Raw genomic sequence first — 20,276 nt, 5'->3', positions numbered from 1 at the left:
AAGGATGAAATCACCTCAGACACAGATTTGACAATAAAACCATTAACAATAATGAAACAACAATACAAAAGTATTTGCAAAAATGAATCCAATAATTATATTTCACTGTAAAGAAAATGTCATATTTAACTAATTTCTGCTGTGTCCATAGGTCAAACACGACTTCAAGGTGTTCCTGATGACATACAACATCATAGATATGCCTGTTTACAGCTGTCTTGAAACTTAAACTCAAGTGACACACCTTTCTGTTTTATAAGAAAGCTTCTGCCAGTCTAGTCTGTTAAAATACTAGTCAGTAGGCTGCAAGGCATTGTCATATGTCTTTCCTGGGAAATAACCTCTCAGCTGACATCAGACAGACAGAATCTGATGAGACCTGTGGATAACAACTTAAGGGATAACCGCACCCTTAAATTCTGCTAGAAGCCTCTCTACTGGTGTATCCTGTGTATGACGTGAAGCTTGGAAGACACTATCACCCTGCGTAGCATGGATGCCAACAGCTATGAGAACCTTCTGTCAAACTCTGCTTTTTCTAAGAAAGTCTGGAGGAGGTTTGACAATCACTGCTTGTTTTCTAGTGGAGCTAGAAGTGCTTGGCTTGGCAGTGTATGTTTCCTGTGTGTAGCTGTGTGTAAGTAATTATTTAAATAATTAATTCATTTTCATTCATAATTTAATTAAATTAATTATTAAATAATTAAAGACAGCCCTATCCAATTTATAATATGTGACATTAAGAGAACAGTTTTTTTCAGATAGAGTTAGGACTCAACTCTTAAATCTGCTACTTTACATCATGTGCTGATTGACAAAAACAGTATTTTGATAGCTGCAAGCTGCATTTCAATAAAGCTGCAAGGTAAATCATGTTTTCTTAAATAGTTATCTTTGGGCTCATTTGACATTCATGGTACAATAAGTTGTCGTGCACAATGCAATAATTTTGCCCATTTCTGCTATCAATTACAGCATGTTTATTTTAATGAAGAATGTCTATGAAAAATGTGTCAGCTAGCACTTGGGATACAAATGACTAATTTTTTCCATGGCTTCTTTAAATTTGACTTTGGGCACATCTTTAGGGGTTCCACAGCTCAAAACATTTCTGCTGTTTGAAAAAGGTTCATTAGGCAATTAGAATGTTTTGTGGCATCAATCTGCATCAGTCTCTGCAAGCAAATGGTCGCTCGCTGCGGGGGTGTATATTACCGCCAGAATACTTGGAAAGATGATTTAATGTTTCCATTTGACTGCCAGTCTGCAACAATGTCACATTAATTGATCGAATCTATTTTGAAGTGCTAACTCGATTGAAAACAATGTGTGCAGTGCAGCTGAACACATCTTGAAATCAAACAGAGGGCTTGTGGCATACCCTTATTTCATGTGAGAAAATATACCATCACTACATTTAGTCTTTCAAATGGATGTCTGCTGATGATGTGCTTCCCTCCCACCGGCTAAAAGGCTGAGATGACCTTTGTTGGTGTTGCCAGTTAGGTTCTTCTAGTTCAAGCTCATTTCAACATGATATGGCCTAAGAAAAAACACGAATCAAAGAAAAAAAAAATTATAATATAATTTTCTACTGAAAAAGTTATAGGAATTGTAACATTATTGTTCCTATATCTCAAGAATTAACCGATATTATAAATTTGAGAAACTCTGATCATGTTTTCACTTAAATGAAATGTAACTTATGCTGCTATACATTGCTTGTATATGTGTGGTGCACAGATATTCATCTTTTATTTTAACAATAGGTCTTGTCACTTCTTTGCACAATTCATTTCAGTACCAAAAACATATTCAATTAGCTTTTGTCTCGTGTCTTCATGTGCTGCAGTGACAAATGCAGATATAACATTAGCAATACTAATCCCATTCTTTTGAGTTTTTAAGAGCGCTTTTGGAACAAGAAGCACTCCAAGAGCATAAACCTCCACCAAGGCAGCTCACTCTCTGGTCAGTATTTACTTTCAAGGGAATAGTACTTTATTTTCTATATATTCATTTTGTTTTCTTGGTTTTTTTTAAACGTACTTTAAGAAGTTGGCGTTTATCTGAAAAATCACATATGGGTAGCATGACAGATTTTTACTTTAATTGTGCAAATAAGGTGTAAGTAATGGATAAAAGGAACTGTTTGTATATAACTGGACATGAATAACTTGAGGTTATTATATATTATACTTAGGGATTGGAATCGAGAGTAGTAGTAGCAGTCCAACTCCTTGGAATCATTAGTCTGCCTGCCTATCAATCCCGCTTATCGGTTCTTGCACTTCTCACTATGGTCAGCTGATTTCAGTTCGTGTGTCGGAGGAGGAACATAGTGGCACAGTCTACAGCATGGATATGGCCATTACTTTTAATAAAATAAAACGATGAGAGTGCGATGGTAAAGTAGAGACTGCTCCAGAACAGAAACAACTGCATTATACTGTTAACACAACTTCGGCTCTTCGCAAGCGCCTGCACAGACAGCATGCTAACGCATGAGCTAGCCAAGAACCCAGAGTTATGTTAAAGCTAAGTAAATGCTGATCCCAGCCCAGCACCGTGATAAAGTGAACTGTCATTTGTGGTGAAGGCAGTCGCTGCTTAACTTCAACTGGTAACAACCTGTTGAGCAGTCAGGCTGCAGCCTTCATTTCCCCATGCACCAGGGATAGTGGAATTGGCTCAGTTTGTGCCCCTTATACCATTTTTGGGTTCTTCTGACCACTTCTCATGCTAGGGCCTTCATCTGGGTCGGAATTTTCTCCAGGACCCAGGTCAGATTGACTACTTTTTCTTTTCAAATATTTATCTATTGCTATCAGCGCTGTCATCTCACAGCATAGCTGTGTCCCAATCCAGTGACCGCACGCTTCGGAGTACGCATTTTGAGACCTATTATGTCAGAGTGACACAACGACGGCTGTCCCAATCCGAAGTGTACTCCAAATGTACGCTTCGTGGTCCCATATATCCCACAATGCATAGCGCGATGGAGCCAGGTCAATGCGTAATGAAGACATCAGCTGCGGAGGAGGTTGAAACGGCGGCGGAGGACAGCTACACCTTAAAATGTAAGATATGTGTGAAGGAGCGAAACAAATGCCAAGATGTAAAAGTCAATGGAAGTTGAATAGTAAATGTCAAGGTGAATCTTGTGTAGGGATGGGTACCGGTATCCGGTGCCATTCTGACATAAACGGTAGTAACCAGACCGAAAAGCAGCGCCCATTTCGGTGCTTTTTTCCCTGAGACGTCATACACTTTGGATTCTAGCCAATCATTTTACCTTTCCGAGGATGGTAGGCGGGCCCAGGTACGTACGTTCTTTTAGAGCAGAGCTACAGAATAAAAAGTGCTTTAAGGTGATACTATGCAAAGGAGGTAACACCTCGAATCTGATGAAACACCTGGTGACACATAGCATTTTTTTAGAAGCTGAGAAATGCACAGTATTTCATAGCTTGCTGCGAGACCTCACATCGTGCACCTCTACTGCGGGAGTGGTGCCTGTTATCGGACCCGGAGTTAGCAACATCCCCCAAGAACCCGAAGAGGAGATTCCTGGCCCCTAGCCCTGCCAGTGTAGCAGAAATGATGACGGATGATGATGGCAGCAGCAGCCGTTCTTCTCTGGGCGAGTAGCTTAAAGTTGTTCGTGTGTAATTTACGTTGAGTACGCTAACCACGTTATTACATTAATGCACGTAAGGTGAACTAGCAAACACCGTCGTAGTTACATGCGGCTGTCTTCTTGTTTGATGGCAGGTACTCCCTTCACCCTGGCCAAAAAGGCTAAAATGACCAAAGAAAAAGTGGGAAACAGCTAATCATGAGAGGTTTTTAGACAAAATTGGTGTTTTTTCCATTGATTAAGCACTGCTTCCAGCCAAGAGTGATACCATATATGCTCTATAGCTGCAGAAAAGGCTGACATTGTTATCTTTTTACAAAAAAACAGCTAAACATGAGAGGTTTTTGGACAAAATTGGTGTTTTTTCCATTGATTAAGCACTGCTTCCAGCCAAGAGTGATACCATATATGCTCTATAGCTGCAGAAAAGGCTGACATTGTTATCTTTTTACAAAAAAACAGCTAAACATGAGAGGTTTTTGGACAAAGTGTGTGTTCTCCATTCTTTAAGCACCGGTTCGAGCACTGTTTAAGCACCGGCACCGTTTCAAAAGTACCGGTTTGGTACTGGTATCGGATAAAACCTAAACAATACCCATCCCTAATCTTGTGACACCTGTTGGACCCACGTGACCGTAAATGCACAGTCCTGCAAATCTGTGAATCATTTACCAGACAGAAGGCAGTATAAATAGAAGTATCACCGCTACAAGTGTAATCAATTGTACCAATATTACCCTTCCTGGGCCACAAACCGAAATGTCAACATATACCAGGCAGGAATGTAGCTGTGTACACACCAAATATCTGCGTCCGCAGCACATCACATATTTGCAAAGGTTATCACACCTGCCGTGTCAAATATGACAGAGAACCACCTGACCCCAACCTAGGGCCTGAAAAAGTGAATGTTTTGCCTCAGTCAGTGCTGCCCCTGTCCCACAAGAAATCGTTTTGCCTGACATTGCAGTTTGTATGTCCCACACAGCTGAATATGCTGAACATATGGCAAACAGGGAACTGATAAAACAGAAGTGCAAGATGGTGGGGAATGTAATCCAATGTCCAGCTGCATTTCAGGGACCAAGGAGCAGACGGGTGTTCACGGGTGCAAAACAATCAGCCACAGTGGGTTGGGGGTACAGCAACAGCATGAGGTTTACAATCATTGAGGCACAAGGGACAGTGAACTGTCTGCCCTGTGGTCCCAATCTAGTACATTCTGCTGTGGATGCCATTCAGGGAATAACCTGATTTACATGTGCTATCATATTTCGTCTGTCAGAGCAATCGTGGAGAAGATGGACCTGGTGGGGAAAATCTCCCCTGTGCAGGCCAAACGCAAATGGGAGAACCTAAAGAGGAAATACAAAGTATGTACAGTGGTGGTGACAGATGTATCTCCACACGGAATACTGCGAAATCATCTATGTAAACCTGCACTGTTGCTGTTTTTGCCAACTGCCACTTGTGATGTACTCTGCCCTCAGGAGTGCAAGTATCCAGCGACAGGCGAGGGTGCAAGTGGGAAGCCCACTGCCGCAACATGGCCCTGGTTTGATGCCATGGATGAGGTGCTAGGACAGAGGCCCTCTACCAGGCCTCCTGTCCTAATTTCCTCCATCCAGGAGGACACACCAGGGCCCAGTGCAGTAGTGGGCAACCCACTTCCTCACCAGAAGGAGCAGGAGGATGAGGAGCTGCTGGAGGCACGAGTGGCGAAAAGGAGGAGGGACGGGAAAGATGAACTCTTTGCTCTAATAAAAGAGGACATGGCACAGCAACATCAAATGGAGGAACGGAGAGTCGAGAGGATGGACAGGCTGATAGGTGTCCTTGAGAAGTTAGTGGAGCAGAAAAAGGATTGAGTCGTGTTCACAGACAGCTAATGTACATAGTTGCACTTATGCTGGCATCCCAACCTTTGTTTTGTACAAACAAGATGATTTCAGTTATGTAAATAAAACATTCAGAACATCCCAACTGTATTTGCAACCTGAATGTCCCAGTATGCACAGGCATTGTTAACCAGGCCTGACATTTGGCTGAGGAGGGAGTCTTGGGCAGTGCTGCTGGATCCGCTGGACCAGGACCAGAGAGATGAAGGAGGTGCCACAGGTGAGACCCCTGGTCTGCGTAGCCAGGTACCGAGTGGAGCATCCCACATGGGCGTCCCCAGATGTTGCCCTGGCATGCTCATTCCAACTATCCACTGCCTCATCTTCCACCTGGGTCTGCAGGGCTGGTGAAACTGACGGCTGCCATGTCACTAGAATGTAATCATAACGATGCAAAAACGACATGGTGCCAACAATCATGTTAATACAGATGTCACGTGAAATTCCAGCACTTTGAAGGTGCACCACTAAGGGATACCTGCCTGATGACAAGATCGTGGTCTGGGGGTACCTCCTCCAGGGTAGACATCTCAGCAGATAGCTAGTCCCGCCAGTGTGCACCACTGAGTGCTTCCACACCAGTCTCCCACTCATCTTGGGCATCATCCTCGGGTTCCTCATCTGGGGCCACAATGTCACCAGCACCGATGCAGATGTTATGCAGAACGGCACATGCTGTTATGACCTGCAACAGATGTTTTGTCTTGTAAGTACAGTGTACATGCCAGATTATACACTACAGTTGCCATTATGATTTGACAAACAACAATGATGATTTTATTAGAGTGACGTACATGTGGCACGAAGGTGTGGTGCACCTCCAGCGCTTGCAGAAAGATGACACGGAACCTCCAAAAGCACGCTCTATGACAGAGCATGCCCTAGAATGATGTGCGTTGAAGCGCTGGGCTCCCACACCATGGACTGGCCTCTTGTAAGGGGTGATGAGGAGGAGTGGATGTTGGAGACATGGGTACCCTCCATCTGCAAGGATGAAATGCCCTGGGGGAGGGTAACGGGCCTGTCGGTACAGTGGGCTGTGGCAGAGGACCCTGGAGTCATGCACTAACCCTGGCCAGCCCACATGTGTATGAACAAAGCAGCCCTGATGATCACATACCGCCTGCAAGACTATAGACGGGAACAACTCCCTGTTCCTGTAGCACTGACCATCAGGGCTGCTGGGGGGCTTGATGTGGACATGGCAGCAGTCAATTGCACCAGCAGCTTTCACAAAAGCCCTGTGTCCTGCCAGCTGTGCAAACCCACTGGACATGGAATCTAGGTCTTCTGGGGTCTGAGGGAGGTGGATGACCTGATGGCGAGTGGCCACCACCTCCTCTGTGACCCTGTGCACGATGCGGTGAACAATGGAACGGGGTATTGCAAACACCCTGAACACAACCCTGTAGGCTGCTCCACTTGCCAGCCAGAAAAGGAACATAAGGGCCTCGATCGGGGCACCCCAACCATGTCTCCGATCCTGGTTAAGTAGATTCATCAGCGCTGTCACGGACTCCCTGCTGAGGCGGAAATCAGGCCTGGTGTCCTCATTATTGAAGAATGTTTCCAGGACTGGGACACTAAGGTTAATCCTGCAGTACAGGGGTCTGGTGAAGGCAAATACAGGAAATGACAGACATTGTTTTATTCTTGTCATTATTCTGACTGTTGCTGTTCTTCTTTTAGCAGACAGTGGACACTGTACTTGTGGGAACATTATTTGGGTTTTTTGTTAATTGCACTTGTGTGGAATGTCCTAGGATATACTGCTGCAGTTTGCAGGCTACGGGCACAGACACTCCTATTCGGGATTCACATCTACAGTGGTATATATCAGGGTGTTACACTAGTACACAGGTACACACGTCAAATATCTCAGGGGGGAGTAATGTCGACATGTATTTATCACTGTACCTGCACGTGGTTGTCTCGTAGTCGCAACAGGATCATTCGTCTGTGACAGGTGGGTTGTTGGGGCTCTTCCATTAGCAGAGAAATTACACACGCAAGGACGTGGTCTGTATCCATGTTGCCGATCGGGAGGGGTGGTATGGGAAGGCACAGCTGGTGACACAAATGTGAAGGGTAGATTGTCCCATTTCACAAGCCTCTCACTTCCGCACTTCTCATACTTCGTAGTACTTGCTGTACGTAGTACGGGGACTGCGTGTACTCCGGAGCGTGCGGTCGCTGGATTGGGACACAGCCCATGACTACTATGTAATTTCTTCTTCTGTTTTACTGGCAGTTGGCAACTCATTTAATTAGAGCAGGTAGTTGTACTGCCCTCTAGTGGAAGATAATGCAATTGTTCTGCCTGTCACTCAGACCAGTTGTTTAGAGTACTAATCAGGTGGAACCAGATAATCTTTCACGGCACACCTGATCATTTCTCAGAGCACACCTACGTGCCGCAGCACACTGGTTGGGAAACACCGGTATAACAGATGTCTTTATCCTGGGTGTAATTAACCCTTTAAAGCCGGTCGGAGCAGGCACGCTCCGTTTTGCAACCACGTAAGCTAGCGCAATAATGTTTTTTACATATGAAACCGGAGAAGTTGTCTTATGCCATCAGCTTGCCCTAGGTCACGGTTTCCTTCCACATATAGCTTTGCAAAAATTGCATAAAAAGCACAACAAAAACATAATATTCCAGAAACACGCTTTGCCGATCCGATCAGCTGTTCGTAACACTTCCTACGCTGTCAGCGCGAACTATCGCATGTCCGCCATTACCTGCCCGAAACCGGAAGTGACCTCATTTTTGCGGAAATGTAGTTTTTTACCATCAGGGCCTGCCTGTACTGGTGTTTTTAAAAGTTATGTTTGACTTTATGACTTTCTGTGTCATTTCTGGGATGCTTAGAAATCAAATTGCACTGCTGGATGCAGTTTATTTTGATGCATATGCTGTTTTTTGCAAATTTGCATTATAATATTTATTTTCGTTTTTCCTGCAGTATATAAAAATTGGTGTATTTCAAAAATAAAACTATGAAGACACTCAAAATAAATTTCCTGTGGTGGGAAACTATTTTGTGCAACTTTTTTGTATTTACAGTTTTGAGGGATAAGCCTCTTAAATGTCTCTAACTAGAAATATATGTTAAAAAAACAAAAACGATTTCCAATTTTTTGGGATTTTATTGCACTTTTTTGCAATTTATGTAGTTATTAAAATTTGGGCTATAATGGTTGTATTGATGTATAGCAACTTGAAATGCTCCCAAAAATGGCACTACAGCATGTAAAAGTATAATATAAGCTCTGGCGGACTTGGTTCTATGGTAGGTCTTAAAGGGTTAAGTAATGTACTGCATTACTTCTCAGAAAAGTGTTCTGTGTAATATGCGCAATAATTACTTTTTTGAATAACACTGATCACAACAAGGGGAAATAGCTCCAACATGCACAACCATTTGACCATGCAGCATGTAATTAATTTGCATGAATATAATGCCTTTGATATGCTGCTCAGAGATGGTGGTGACTCTCAAAGTGGAGTCAATGAGAATCAGTAAGGGAATTGATAGGGAATCAAATCGATAAATGATATCCACAATTGAATCGGAATTGCTAAATTCTTATCAATTCCCATCCCTGATTATACTATAACATATATTCTCACCAACCAGTTGACTCACTCTCGTTGACTTGACGATACTTTCTTAACAGTGGGATCAGAGGTCAAATGTAAAATGATATTTGGATGCAAACTATAATGTGATATTTAGAATACCCACATGTCAAAATTATTTACTTAAGGCTGCAAACACAAAGTTGGCAAAATTTTAAACAAAGTTTTAAAGCTTAGGAAAAGTTTGACCTTATTTGACCTTGAAGAAGAAGTCAGGGATCCAAAGTAACGTGATATTTAGAATCCCCATAAATTATTCTCTATATGCCTACATGTTGTCAGTACAAACAACAGCATTAAGAAACGTTGTTTTAAATAGCATTATCATGGCTTTGACCTTCATATCAGTCTACTGACAATGAAGATGAGGTCAGAGGTCAAATGTGACATAGTATTTTAAATCTTTATACAGTACTTTCTATATGAATACAATACACACCACATTTGTAAAATTCATTGTTTTTAAGTTGTACGAGTTTTTGTCAGTTATGAACCAATAAATCATTAAGCTGACCTTGAAGAACCTGGTGGACGTAAGACAAATTTTAATGGATTGTTTACATGACCCCACTCTACACTCCTACAAAGTTTTATCAGAATTCATTCAAAACTTTTCGACCTATCGTGTTTACAGACAGAATATTGATATGCACACATGGATGCACACATGCTACCAAAAACATAAGCTAAGGTAACATAAGGTAACATAAGGTAATCAAAGTAAGCCATAAAATAAAAACCCATAAAATAGTCAACTAGATAACCTCTGTTTGAAAAAGTATGCAGGTATTGCCATTATTGTATTAGATAGGGATCTTAAAGTTGCCTTTACATAGATTGCTTCCAGACTTTGTGATTTTTTCGCTTGTAATTTAAAAAGGTCATGTGCTATGTTCTGTGAAATCTGTTTCACAAACTGGGAAATGGGCAGAGCCACTGAGAGCCTTAAAGCATGATTAGAAATGTAAAGGTGATTTTTCAGTGACAAGGGAATAATCAAAAAAGGGGGAAGGACAAGATTGAATTGTACACATATGTATAAATATATCTGTAGCCTTAACCGTTGACTTAAAATTATCCAGCCACCCATTCAACCTTCAGTCATCAAGGAAAAATGTATATTCTCTGACCAGTTGAAGGTGAAATCAATCACAAAGAGCATGCTGTGAAGACTGTTACAACAATTACTTCAGTCACTAGCCTGTAGTTTGCATGCTAGATGCCATCTTGTCTGCAAACACGTGCTAACTAACCACTGACTGGTCGCAAAACTGTGAAGAATGGGAGTCAAACCAGAAACAGAAAATATTTACCTTCAAAGTAAAAGCTGTGCCTTAGCCCTGTGTAGGGCCTAAGGCTGTGGTTCCCAAACTTTTTTTGCTGGGCCCCCCTTTGTTTTACAAGAAAAATGTTCGCCGCCCCCCCCCCCCCCCCCCACGCGCGCACACACACACACACACACACACACACACACACACACACACACACACACACACACATCCTCCAACCACACACCCATATTTTGCTCCATTGCAGTTTATTTCACACCTCAAACATTTAGTAAACAATTAAGCAAATACAAGTAAACTGCAATAAAGTACAGGTAGTGATAAAATAAACTACTAACTCTTTTACGCTACGGTCACACCTACACGGGTATTTTTGAAAACACAGCTGTTTCGTCCACACGTAAACGACGTTTCGAAACACCGAAAACAGATTTTTTTTTTTGCGTTTACGTGTGGACGAGGAATACAGAGTTCGTCACGCAACGTCAAAGGTATGTGCCTTTTTTCACGTCACGCTGTGCGCCACGTTATTGTTTACATGAGATGAATTGCAGAATGGCAGATAGAGACTAAATACTGTTACTCTAACTATCTTCAGGTTTTACACGCTTACATACACACAGTTATTGTCCCTCCATTTACAAAGGCAGAGGCGTCACGATGTGATTATTTTACGTGTAGTTGTTTTTTTTCCTGTGTAATAATCAGAGGTGTGGACTCGAGTCATATGACTTGGACTCGAGTCAGACTCGAGTCATTAATTTTATGACTTTAGACTTGACTTGAAAAAATGTTCTAAGACTTGTGACTTGACTTGTACTTTTACACCAATGACCTGGGACTTGAATTGGACTTGAACCGGTTTACCTGAAAAGACTTGATATTTCACCCCAAATATAAAATTTAACATGCATATTATATAGAGATTGAAAATGTGACGTCATTCAGGGGTAAAACCGCAAAGGATTCTGGGAACTCGTGGCAAGAGGTACTAGCGCACGCAGGCTTTCAATTGAAATCAGTCACACAGCGATAAAAAGAAACACAAAAAATGTCAAGAAGCTGTTGTATTATTAACTGCAATAGCCGGTCGCATGACAGCCACGGGAAGCCGACGGGTAAAGAGATCGGTTGTTATCGGACGAAGTAACAAAGACGCGACGGATGGCCTGGATTGCAGCCATTCAAAGATCAAATATAACGTCTCAGAACACTCCAGCTCACAGGTTAGTCTGCTCCAAGCATTTCCACAAAGGTCAGAGTTTTGTAGTAGTTAATACATCATTTTTCTTAACATAATTGGTGATATAGGTTACAAGTAACTCTGGCGCTGAACAGAAATTGTCGCGCTATGCTCCTTTATTTATTGTGCATAAATAGTGAATTTTCCTGACACAATATTGTGTTTCGCTTCTGTTATTACCAGAAGCGACAAAAACATATACTTTTATTCACAGGGTAAAACAGGTTTTTGTATCACCAATTGCCCAGTGCGATTACAGCATACAGTATTATTGTCACTGCTACATTTCTGTAATGCGAACCAGAAAATATTTCCACTACTAATTAATTACCATTGAGCTCAAAGGTCCTATTAATAAACGGTTAACGAATGTGTATTTATGACGACGATTTGTGAGACTGGTAAACTTATGATATGTACGATGGTCTTTCGTTCTACACGGTGCATTTCAAGGGTCTGTACCCATCCGGCGGTAAACTGTACCTGGGCTTGTTGCAGTGACCTGAAGTTACTAAACTTCATGAGTGTGTGCACTCACTCCAAGAACTGTATGATTATAAATATGCATATAAATATGCTACGATGAGATAGCTGACTTCATCTAACTAGCAAATGTTGTCCAGGCTACGTTGGTGATGCAGTTTTTTTAATGTATATGATATTTTTGTCATGCGATTTTAAAGCCGGTCCTACAACCGCATCCAAGAATAACATGCAGCTTATCTCAGAACCGTCGGTGAAAATTATTCTTGGAGCTAGGTTTAATTGAGCTGCATTTTAAAGAGGTGCAATTTCACAATTTGTGTATATTTTCTACGTTCACTATTTCGTCATGTGTTGAGAAAAACACAGATTTAAAAATTACATGGTCTAATATTTACATTTAGCATAACTGCAACATTATTTTTTCATTTTTTTTTTTAAGACTCGAAAGGACTTGAAATTCAAAATTTCAGACTTGTGACTTTACTCGGACTTTTACACCAGTGACTTGAGACTCGACTCTGACTTGCCTGACATTACTTGAGACTTGCAAAACAATGACTTGGTCCCACCTCTGGTAATAATATTCAACATTGCTATCAATACATTTTTCAAAAAATGCCTCTCTGTGCAAAATAGGTTTAAAAAACATAACCAGCTGTGGGATACTGTTTGTCCGTGATTTGAACCGAGGGAACAAATCGTGGCAGGATCAGCCTGATATTATTTGTATCCAGTGTTGGGTAAGTTACTTTAAAATAGTAACTTAGTTACATTACTAGTTACTTCTCTCAAAAGTAACTCAGTTACTTCAAGTTACTCGTTACTTTCAAAGTAACTAGTTACTAGGGAAAGTAACTTCGGTTTTACTCAGAATTCTCTTGTTAATGTGTTTCTTCCATAACTTTGCCAGTCTTCTAGCTTGCTTACTTGCCACAAGTGCACTGTGCCACCTACCAATAGAAAGGAAAAGATAATGTGCATATTCCCACGAGAGAAATTCCACGCCTGGACCGTCATTGACTGCTGCCATGATTCTAGCCTACGTCACAGAGTCATGTGCGCCTTTTACATCCAACACAAAAACTGCAGTCGTGGTGCTTTCGATTGTACTCAGAACTCAGAAATTCTGCCTTCTGAATAGGAAGATGTAGGTAACACCAGACTGCAGATGAGCTGCATACAGGGCTGGACTGGGACAGAAAATTGGCCCGGAGAATTTGACTAGAGACCGGCCCACCATTATAGGAAAAATCATAAAGCCTTTGAATGAAAATAAACACTGTTGTGACAGTGATGTACACTGTTTTGATGGTATATATGCATCAATCTATCAATCGTTTGTTGAAAGATTCAGATAATTATTTTTTAAAAGCTAGACATTTTAAATGAGAATAAGAAAGTATTTCCTTGTGCCCCCCTTTCCCTGTTAATGCCCTACCTGCCCCCTGGCAACACTTTGCTAGACCCGCCCCTGCACAGTTACCAGCTGTCAGCTACCTAAAAAAGGATCCTGGTGTTATTTGTCTCTCAGAAACAGTTCATAACTTCCCTTCAACTCATTCATGTCACCTAAAAGGTAAACCTGTTTCTCCATCACCTGTTCAGCTCTGATGATCCAGTAAGGACATCTCCTGGTTTCATCTTCATGTTTCCCTCTCACCACATATCCAAACCGTATCATGACCAGCAGGTTTACAGCTGTGGCTCCAGCAAACATCAGCTGATACTAGAAATTAATATTAAATAAATTCTAACAACAGCTGATCAAGCTTAAAAGTGCTGCTGTTGTTTAGCGCGACATCGGCTGGTTTCCTCTTTCGGCACAAAGTGGGCGATAAACAAACAAGAGAGACGATCAGCTGATCATTGATCAGTTTTCATGATTGAAGTAGAAACGGGAGAGGGAGGGGGAGAGGAGAGAGAAGAAGAGGCAGCTGTGCAGCAAAGACAGAATAACTCCAGCTTTGTGTCTTTTTCATTGTAGCTGAATTACGGGACAAACTGTTCCTTTTCACCTCAATAAGAAACGCGTAATATTTTCTCTGAATACCAGACAGGACAGTTGGCAACTCTAATAACTTATGAACAAAATAAAGTTCAACATCATTAACTTCATAGCACCCACACAGCTGTATAGAAACTCCGTCATGCTAGCTAGCACGCAGTACGGAAAAAGTCAGAATAACGAAAATAAACTCCACCTAAACATGGTTCATATCTGACCCAGATAGACTGCAGGTCATAACTTCTTACCTGAAGTTCAGTTCACACTTGGACCGGCGGCTGCCTCGGGTCTCTTTTCCTTCTGCGTCCCTTTTCCTTCATCCACCTGCTGGCCTCCACCACTTGCTAATGTTACTGAATCTGTGGAAGCTCCGCGATAGCCACCACACGAAGTAACGAGTAACGACCCTATCTAAATCCCAGTAACGACTAACGCGTTCCTGATTTTGGCATAATAACTAGTTACCGTGCTCGTTACCACAATAATAACGTAGTTACTGTAACGCGTTACTTAATAACGCGTTAGTCCCAACACTGTTTGTATCCCACTGTAACTTTACTGTATAAAGTATAGTATAGTATGTATATCTCCAAAATGTCAGGAGTAGTTAGTCATTACAAGAAGTGTTTGTGAACTAAAAATCACGAATGTGAGAGGTTAATAACAGATATGATTCAATGCAGAGAGGTCTATCAATACATAGTGAGTGAGAAAGGTGACTTGAAAGGAAAAACTCAATGCATCATGGGAATCCCCCGGCAGCCTACGTCTATTGCAGCATAACTAAGGGAGGATTCAGGGTCACCTGGTCCAGCCCTAACTATATGCTTTAGCAAAAAGGAAAGTTGTAAGCCTAATCTTGAAAGTAGAGATAGTGTCTGTCTCCCGAATCCAAACTGGAAGCTGGTTCCACAGAAGAGGGGCCTGAAAACTGAAGGCTCTGCCTCCCATTCTACTTTCAAATACTCTAGGAACAATAAGTAGGCCTGCAGAGCGAGAGCGAAGTGCTCTAATAGGGTGATATGGTACTACAAGGTCATTAAGATAAGATGGGGCCTGATTATTTAAGACCTTGTATGTGAGGAGCAGGATTTTGATTTCAGTTCTAGATTTAACAGGAAGCCAATGAAGGGAAGCCAAAACAGGAGAAATATGCTCTCTCTTTCTAGTCCCTGTCAGGACTCTTGCTGCAGCATTTTGGATTAGCTGAAGGCTTTTCAGTGAGTTTTTTGGACATCTTGATAATAATGAATTACAGTAGTCCAGCCTGGAAGTAATAAATGCATGAACTAGTTTTTCAGCGTCACTCTGAGACAGGATATTTCTAATTTTAGAGATGTTGTGCAAATGGAAGAACGCAGTCTTACACATTTGTTTAATATGTGCGTTGAAGGACATATCCTGGTCAAAAATGACTCCAAGGTTCCTCACCGCGTTACTGGAGGCCAAGGTAATGCCATCCAGAGTAAGAATCTGGTTAGATACCATGTTTCTAAGCTTTTCAGGGCCGAGTACAATAACCTCAGTTTTGTCTGAATTAAGAAGCGGAAAGTTAGCGGCCATCCACGTCTTTATGTCTTTAAGACATTCCTGCAGTTTAACTAATTGGTGTGTGTTATCTGGCTTCATGGACAGATAGAGCTGGGTGTCATCTGCATAGCAGTGAAAATGTATGCTATGTCTTCTAATGATGCTGCCTAAGGAAAGCATGTATAATGTAAACAGAATTGGACCTAGCACTGAACCCTGTGGAACTCCATAATTAACCTCAGTGTGTGAAGAGGACTCTCCATTTATATGCACAAATTGGAGTCTATTACAGGGAGTGCAGAATTATTAGGCAAATGAGTATTTTGTCCACATCATCCTCTTCATGCATGTTGTCTTACTCCAAGCTGTATAGGCTCGAAAGCCTACTACCAATTAAGCATATTAGGTGATGTGCATCTCTGTAATGAGAAGGGGTGTGGTCTAATGACATCAACACCCTATATCAGGTGTGCATAATTATTAGGCAACTTCCTTTCCTTTGGCAAAATGGGTCAAAAGAAGGACTTGACAGGCTCAGAAAAGTCAAAAATAGTGAGATATCTTGCAGAGGGATGCAGCAGTCTCAAAATTGCAAAGCTTCTGAAGCGTGATCATCGAACAATCAAGCGTTTCATTCAAAATAGTCAACAGGGTCGCAAGAAGCGTGTGGAAAAACCAAGGCGCAAAATAACTGCCCATGAACTGAGAAAAGTCAAGCGTGCAGCTGCCAAGATGCCACTTGCCACCAGTTTGGCCATATTTCAGAGCTGCAACATCACTGGAGTGCCCAAAAGCACAAGGTGTGCAATACTCAGATATATAGCCACCTTCCATGTTTTTGGAAGTAGTTTTTAGTTTGTTGTTAGTTTTAGCTATTTTAGGGGGATATCTGTGTGTGCGTCCCTGAAGCTGCAGGTTCAGCGCATCGAGATGGCTCGTGATATCACACAAAAAGGCCAGCTCACACAGAAACTCTTGCTCCCTGAGCTCAGCTGTGTCTTGCCCTTTGCTTTCCAGAAACTGAAATATTTCCTCGCGTAGCTCGAAACATCTGTTCAGTACTTTCCCTCGGCTTAACCACCTCACCTCCGTGTGATACGGCACGTCTCCGTATTCCGAACCAAACTCCTCAAGAAAAGATTTGAATTGGCTCTTATAAAGTTAACTACTCGTGTTACTGCGGTCATAACATGTTCCATCTTTAGGGCTTTGCCACAAAGTGATTCTTGATGTATGATGCGGTGATAAACAGTCAGCTCACCTGCACAGTTCTCCGCTCGCATCTTCTCCCGTACCCTGCCCACCAGTCCGCTCCTTTGACCGCACATCACTGGTGCATCTGTGACACACTAATGTGTGATCCCATCAGAAGTAGTACTTAAAAGAAAGAGAGATTTGTCACCGAAGTGAACTATGTTTAATGAGGTAGTTGCACCCCCCAGCCTCCGGGTGGCGCATTGTTCAGTGAGACAGAATAGCGAGGTCATAGGTCCTCCTCTCCAATATGGCAGAAGCGAGGCAAAGAGAAACTTCACCAGTCGTCTCTGTCTCATCATTTCCCTGTTTTGCAGGTTTGTAACCGGTAAAACTATATTAAAACGGTTGTAAAATATTGATAAGAAACACAGCTAAATGTGGGGGTATAAATCAGCAGGTAAACCCTGTTATTTGTTACGTTTTATGAAGTAGAAGGACTGAAAAAAAATGCCAAAGCCTAGCCAGCCGCAGGCGCCATTTTGGTTTCCTTTCTCCACTTATTTCAGGTCGTTTTAGCTGAATAAGCTCCTTGTCGTGTCCTGATTTTGTGAATATGAATGTTAATCTGCTGTTGGCAGTGAAGAACGACTGTTTACTGGTTCTGAAAAGTGATTTTGAGAATGTTAAAGCTAAAGCTAAAGCTAAGCCTGCCAGCATACACATGACTCTTTCATGTATTTGTGAGCTACTAAGCTAAATTGGTTTAAGACCAAGCACTGGTATGGTGGTTAAAACAATCAGAATACATAGGTATTTGGGTTAAGAGTTAAATAGAGGTAAAAATGTATTTGAACATGCATTTCATATTGTTTTGAATTGTCATTCAGAGAGAATAGCCGAGTAAATGATTTGAAGGTCACTACACGTGAAGTACTCTTGTTTCCCATGAAAAGATCGTGGTATTGCAGCTTGAACATACAGACGGTTTTATTGTTATTTCTGTTGTATATAGAGAATGGTGATGCTGCAAGTTAAAAATACATGTGATTGTATAAATAAATATGGCAGAAGCGAGGCAAAGAGAAACTTCACCAGTCGTCTCTGTCTCATCATTTCCCTGTTTTGCAGGAACATTTAATCTGTTTTACCGGCCCATACTCTGGGTCGGTTACACATCATCTGTCGTTAACCCCACAAGTTTTTCCCATGGCAACTTCATTTCAGTTAGACATTTGGAAACCTCTTCAAATATTTCCTTCCATGTGGTTGTTCCATGCATTGATTTTAATCCTAAAAGTTCTTCCGTAACACAGAGAGTTGAGTCCACACCACAGATGAAGACTGAAAGCTGGGCAGTATCAGAGGCGTCGCTGCTCTCATCCACAGCGAGGGAGAATGCAACGAAACTGTTTCCCTTCTCCATCAGCTGGTTATTTAGATTGTTGGCAAGTTCACGTGTGCGATCAGCTACTGTGTTTCTGCTCAGGCTAACATTTGAAAATGCTTGCTTTTTCTCTGGGCACACAACGTCGCAAACTTTCATCATACAACTTTTCACAAACTCTCCCTCACTGAAGGGCCGGGCTGATTTTGCGATCTCTGCTGCCACAACAAAACTAGCCTTTACAGCAGCCTCACTTTGTGATATGGCTTTTTTGAACATAGTCTGTTGTGAAACAAAACTTCTTTTCATCTCTTCTGCTTTCCGACACCTTTGAATCATGTCCTTGTACTTCTCTTGGTGTTTCGTTTCATAGTGTCGTCTAATGTTGTACTCCTTGGTTAAAGCCACATGAGCTCCACATGCAAGACAAACAGGTCTGTCTTTTACATAGGTAAACAGATATTCTGTCTCCCACCTGTCCAGAAAGCTCCTGTTTTCGTTCTTTCTTTTCGCCATTTTGGGAGAGGTAGCGCGGCAGTATTCGCGCGGTTGCTATGACTACAGTCAACAGAGGAGAGAACATGGGTCCTGTCCTGACTGACGCACCAAAACGCCAACAGAGCATTCTGGGAGTTGTAGTATTAGCAGTACATGCGCTGTATAAGACCGGCGGGCCAGCTCTAATAGTAATTTGGTATGGCCTCGCGGGCCAAATGTAATTAGGCTGCGGGCCAAATTTGGCCCGCGGGCCAGAGTTTGACACCTATGCTCTAATAGGATATTATGGTCAACAGTATCGAATGCTGCACTAAGGTCGAGCAGGACAAGCACAGAGATGAGTCCACTGTCAGAGGCCATAAGAAGATCATTTGTAACCTTCACTAAAGCTGTTTCTGTGCTGTGATGAGCTCTGAAACCTGACTGAAACTCTTCAAATAAACCATTCCTCTGCAGATGATCTGTTAGCTGTTTGACAACTACTCTTTCAAGGATTTTTGATATGAAAGGAAGGTTGGAGATTGGCCTATAATTAGCTAAGACTGCTGGGTCTAGAGATGGCTTTTTGAGTAAAGGTTTAACTACAGCTAGCTTGAAGGCCTGTGGTACATAGCCGATTATTAGAGATAGGTTGATCATATTTAAGATCGAAGAATTAATTAATGGCAGGACTTCTTTGAGCAGTTTTGTAGGAATGGGGTCTAAAAGACACGTTGATGGCTTGGAGGAAGTAATTATTGAAGTTAACTCAGAAAGATCAATTGGTGAAAAAGAGTCTAACTTAACATCAATGGTACTAAGAGTAGCTGTAGATAATATTGCATCTGTCAGTGATGAATAGTAAGATGTTCTGGCTTTGCAGAGGGCTTTCTTATAAAGCAGCAAACTATTTCTCCAGGCTAAATGATGATCCTCTAAATTTGTGACACGCCATTTCCTCTCCAGATTACGAGTCATCTGCTTTAGGCTACGTGTTTGAGAATTATACCACGGAGTCAGGTACTTCTGATTAGAGACCTTAGTTTTCACAGGAGCTACAGTATCCAGAGTCGTACGTAGTGAGGAGGTGAAATTATTGACAAGATAATCGACCTCTGTTGGAGTAGCGTTCAGATAGCTGCTCTGCTCTGTGTTGGTACAGGGCATTGAAGATGATAACAGTGGGTGGATTATATTCTTAAACTTAGTTACAGCGCTTTCAGAAAGACATCTACTGTGATAAAGTCTACTCTCCACTGCTGTGTAATCAATTATTGTAAATGTTATCAGGAAATGATCAGACAGGAGAGGGTTTTCAGGAAACACTGTTAAATGTTCAGTTTCTATGCCATATGTTAAAACAAGATCTAGAGTGTGATTAAAGTGGTGGGTGGGTTCTTTTACATTTTGAGAGAAGCCAATTGAGTCTAATAACAGATTAAATGCCATGTTGAGGCTGTCATTTTTAGCATCTACATGGATGT

The 20,276-nt window shown here is 41.8% G+C and overlaps 1 protein-coding gene and 1 pseudogene across 1 annotated transcript; one reads left to right on the top strand and one right to left on the bottom strand.

The window, feature by feature from the left end:
• Window positions 1–2,998: 2,998 nt before the first annotated feature.
• On the top strand, window positions 2,999–5,616 carry LOC146668045 (uncharacterized). Its single transcript, XM_085408817.1, has 4 exons — window positions 2,999–3,080; window positions 4,629–4,779; window positions 4,926–5,013; window positions 5,131–5,616. The coding sequence occupies exons 1-4, from the start codon at window positions 2,999–3,001 to the stop codon at window positions 5,506–5,508; spliced, it is 699 nt and encodes a 232-aa protein (XP_085264943.1). The 3' UTR covers window positions 5,509–5,616.
• Window positions 5,617–5,664: 48 nt separating this feature from the next.
• On the bottom strand, window positions 5,665–18,831 carry LOC146668044 (uncharacterized; annotated as a pseudogene).
• Between the last annotated feature and the right edge of the window lie 1,445 nt (window positions 18,832–20,276).

This window comes from Rhamphochromis longiceps, linkage group LG6 (assembly GCF_057381845.1).
Source record: "Rhamphochromis longiceps isolate RC_006_pf linkage group LG6, R_longiceps_female_GT1.1, whole genome shotgun sequence".
NCBI classification, from domain to species: domain Eukaryota; kingdom Metazoa; phylum Chordata; class Actinopteri; order Cichliformes; family Cichlidae; genus Rhamphochromis; species Rhamphochromis longiceps.
The sequence above is the reverse complement of the archived record's forward strand: the minus strand, read 5'-3'. Positions and strand labels throughout refer to the sequence as shown.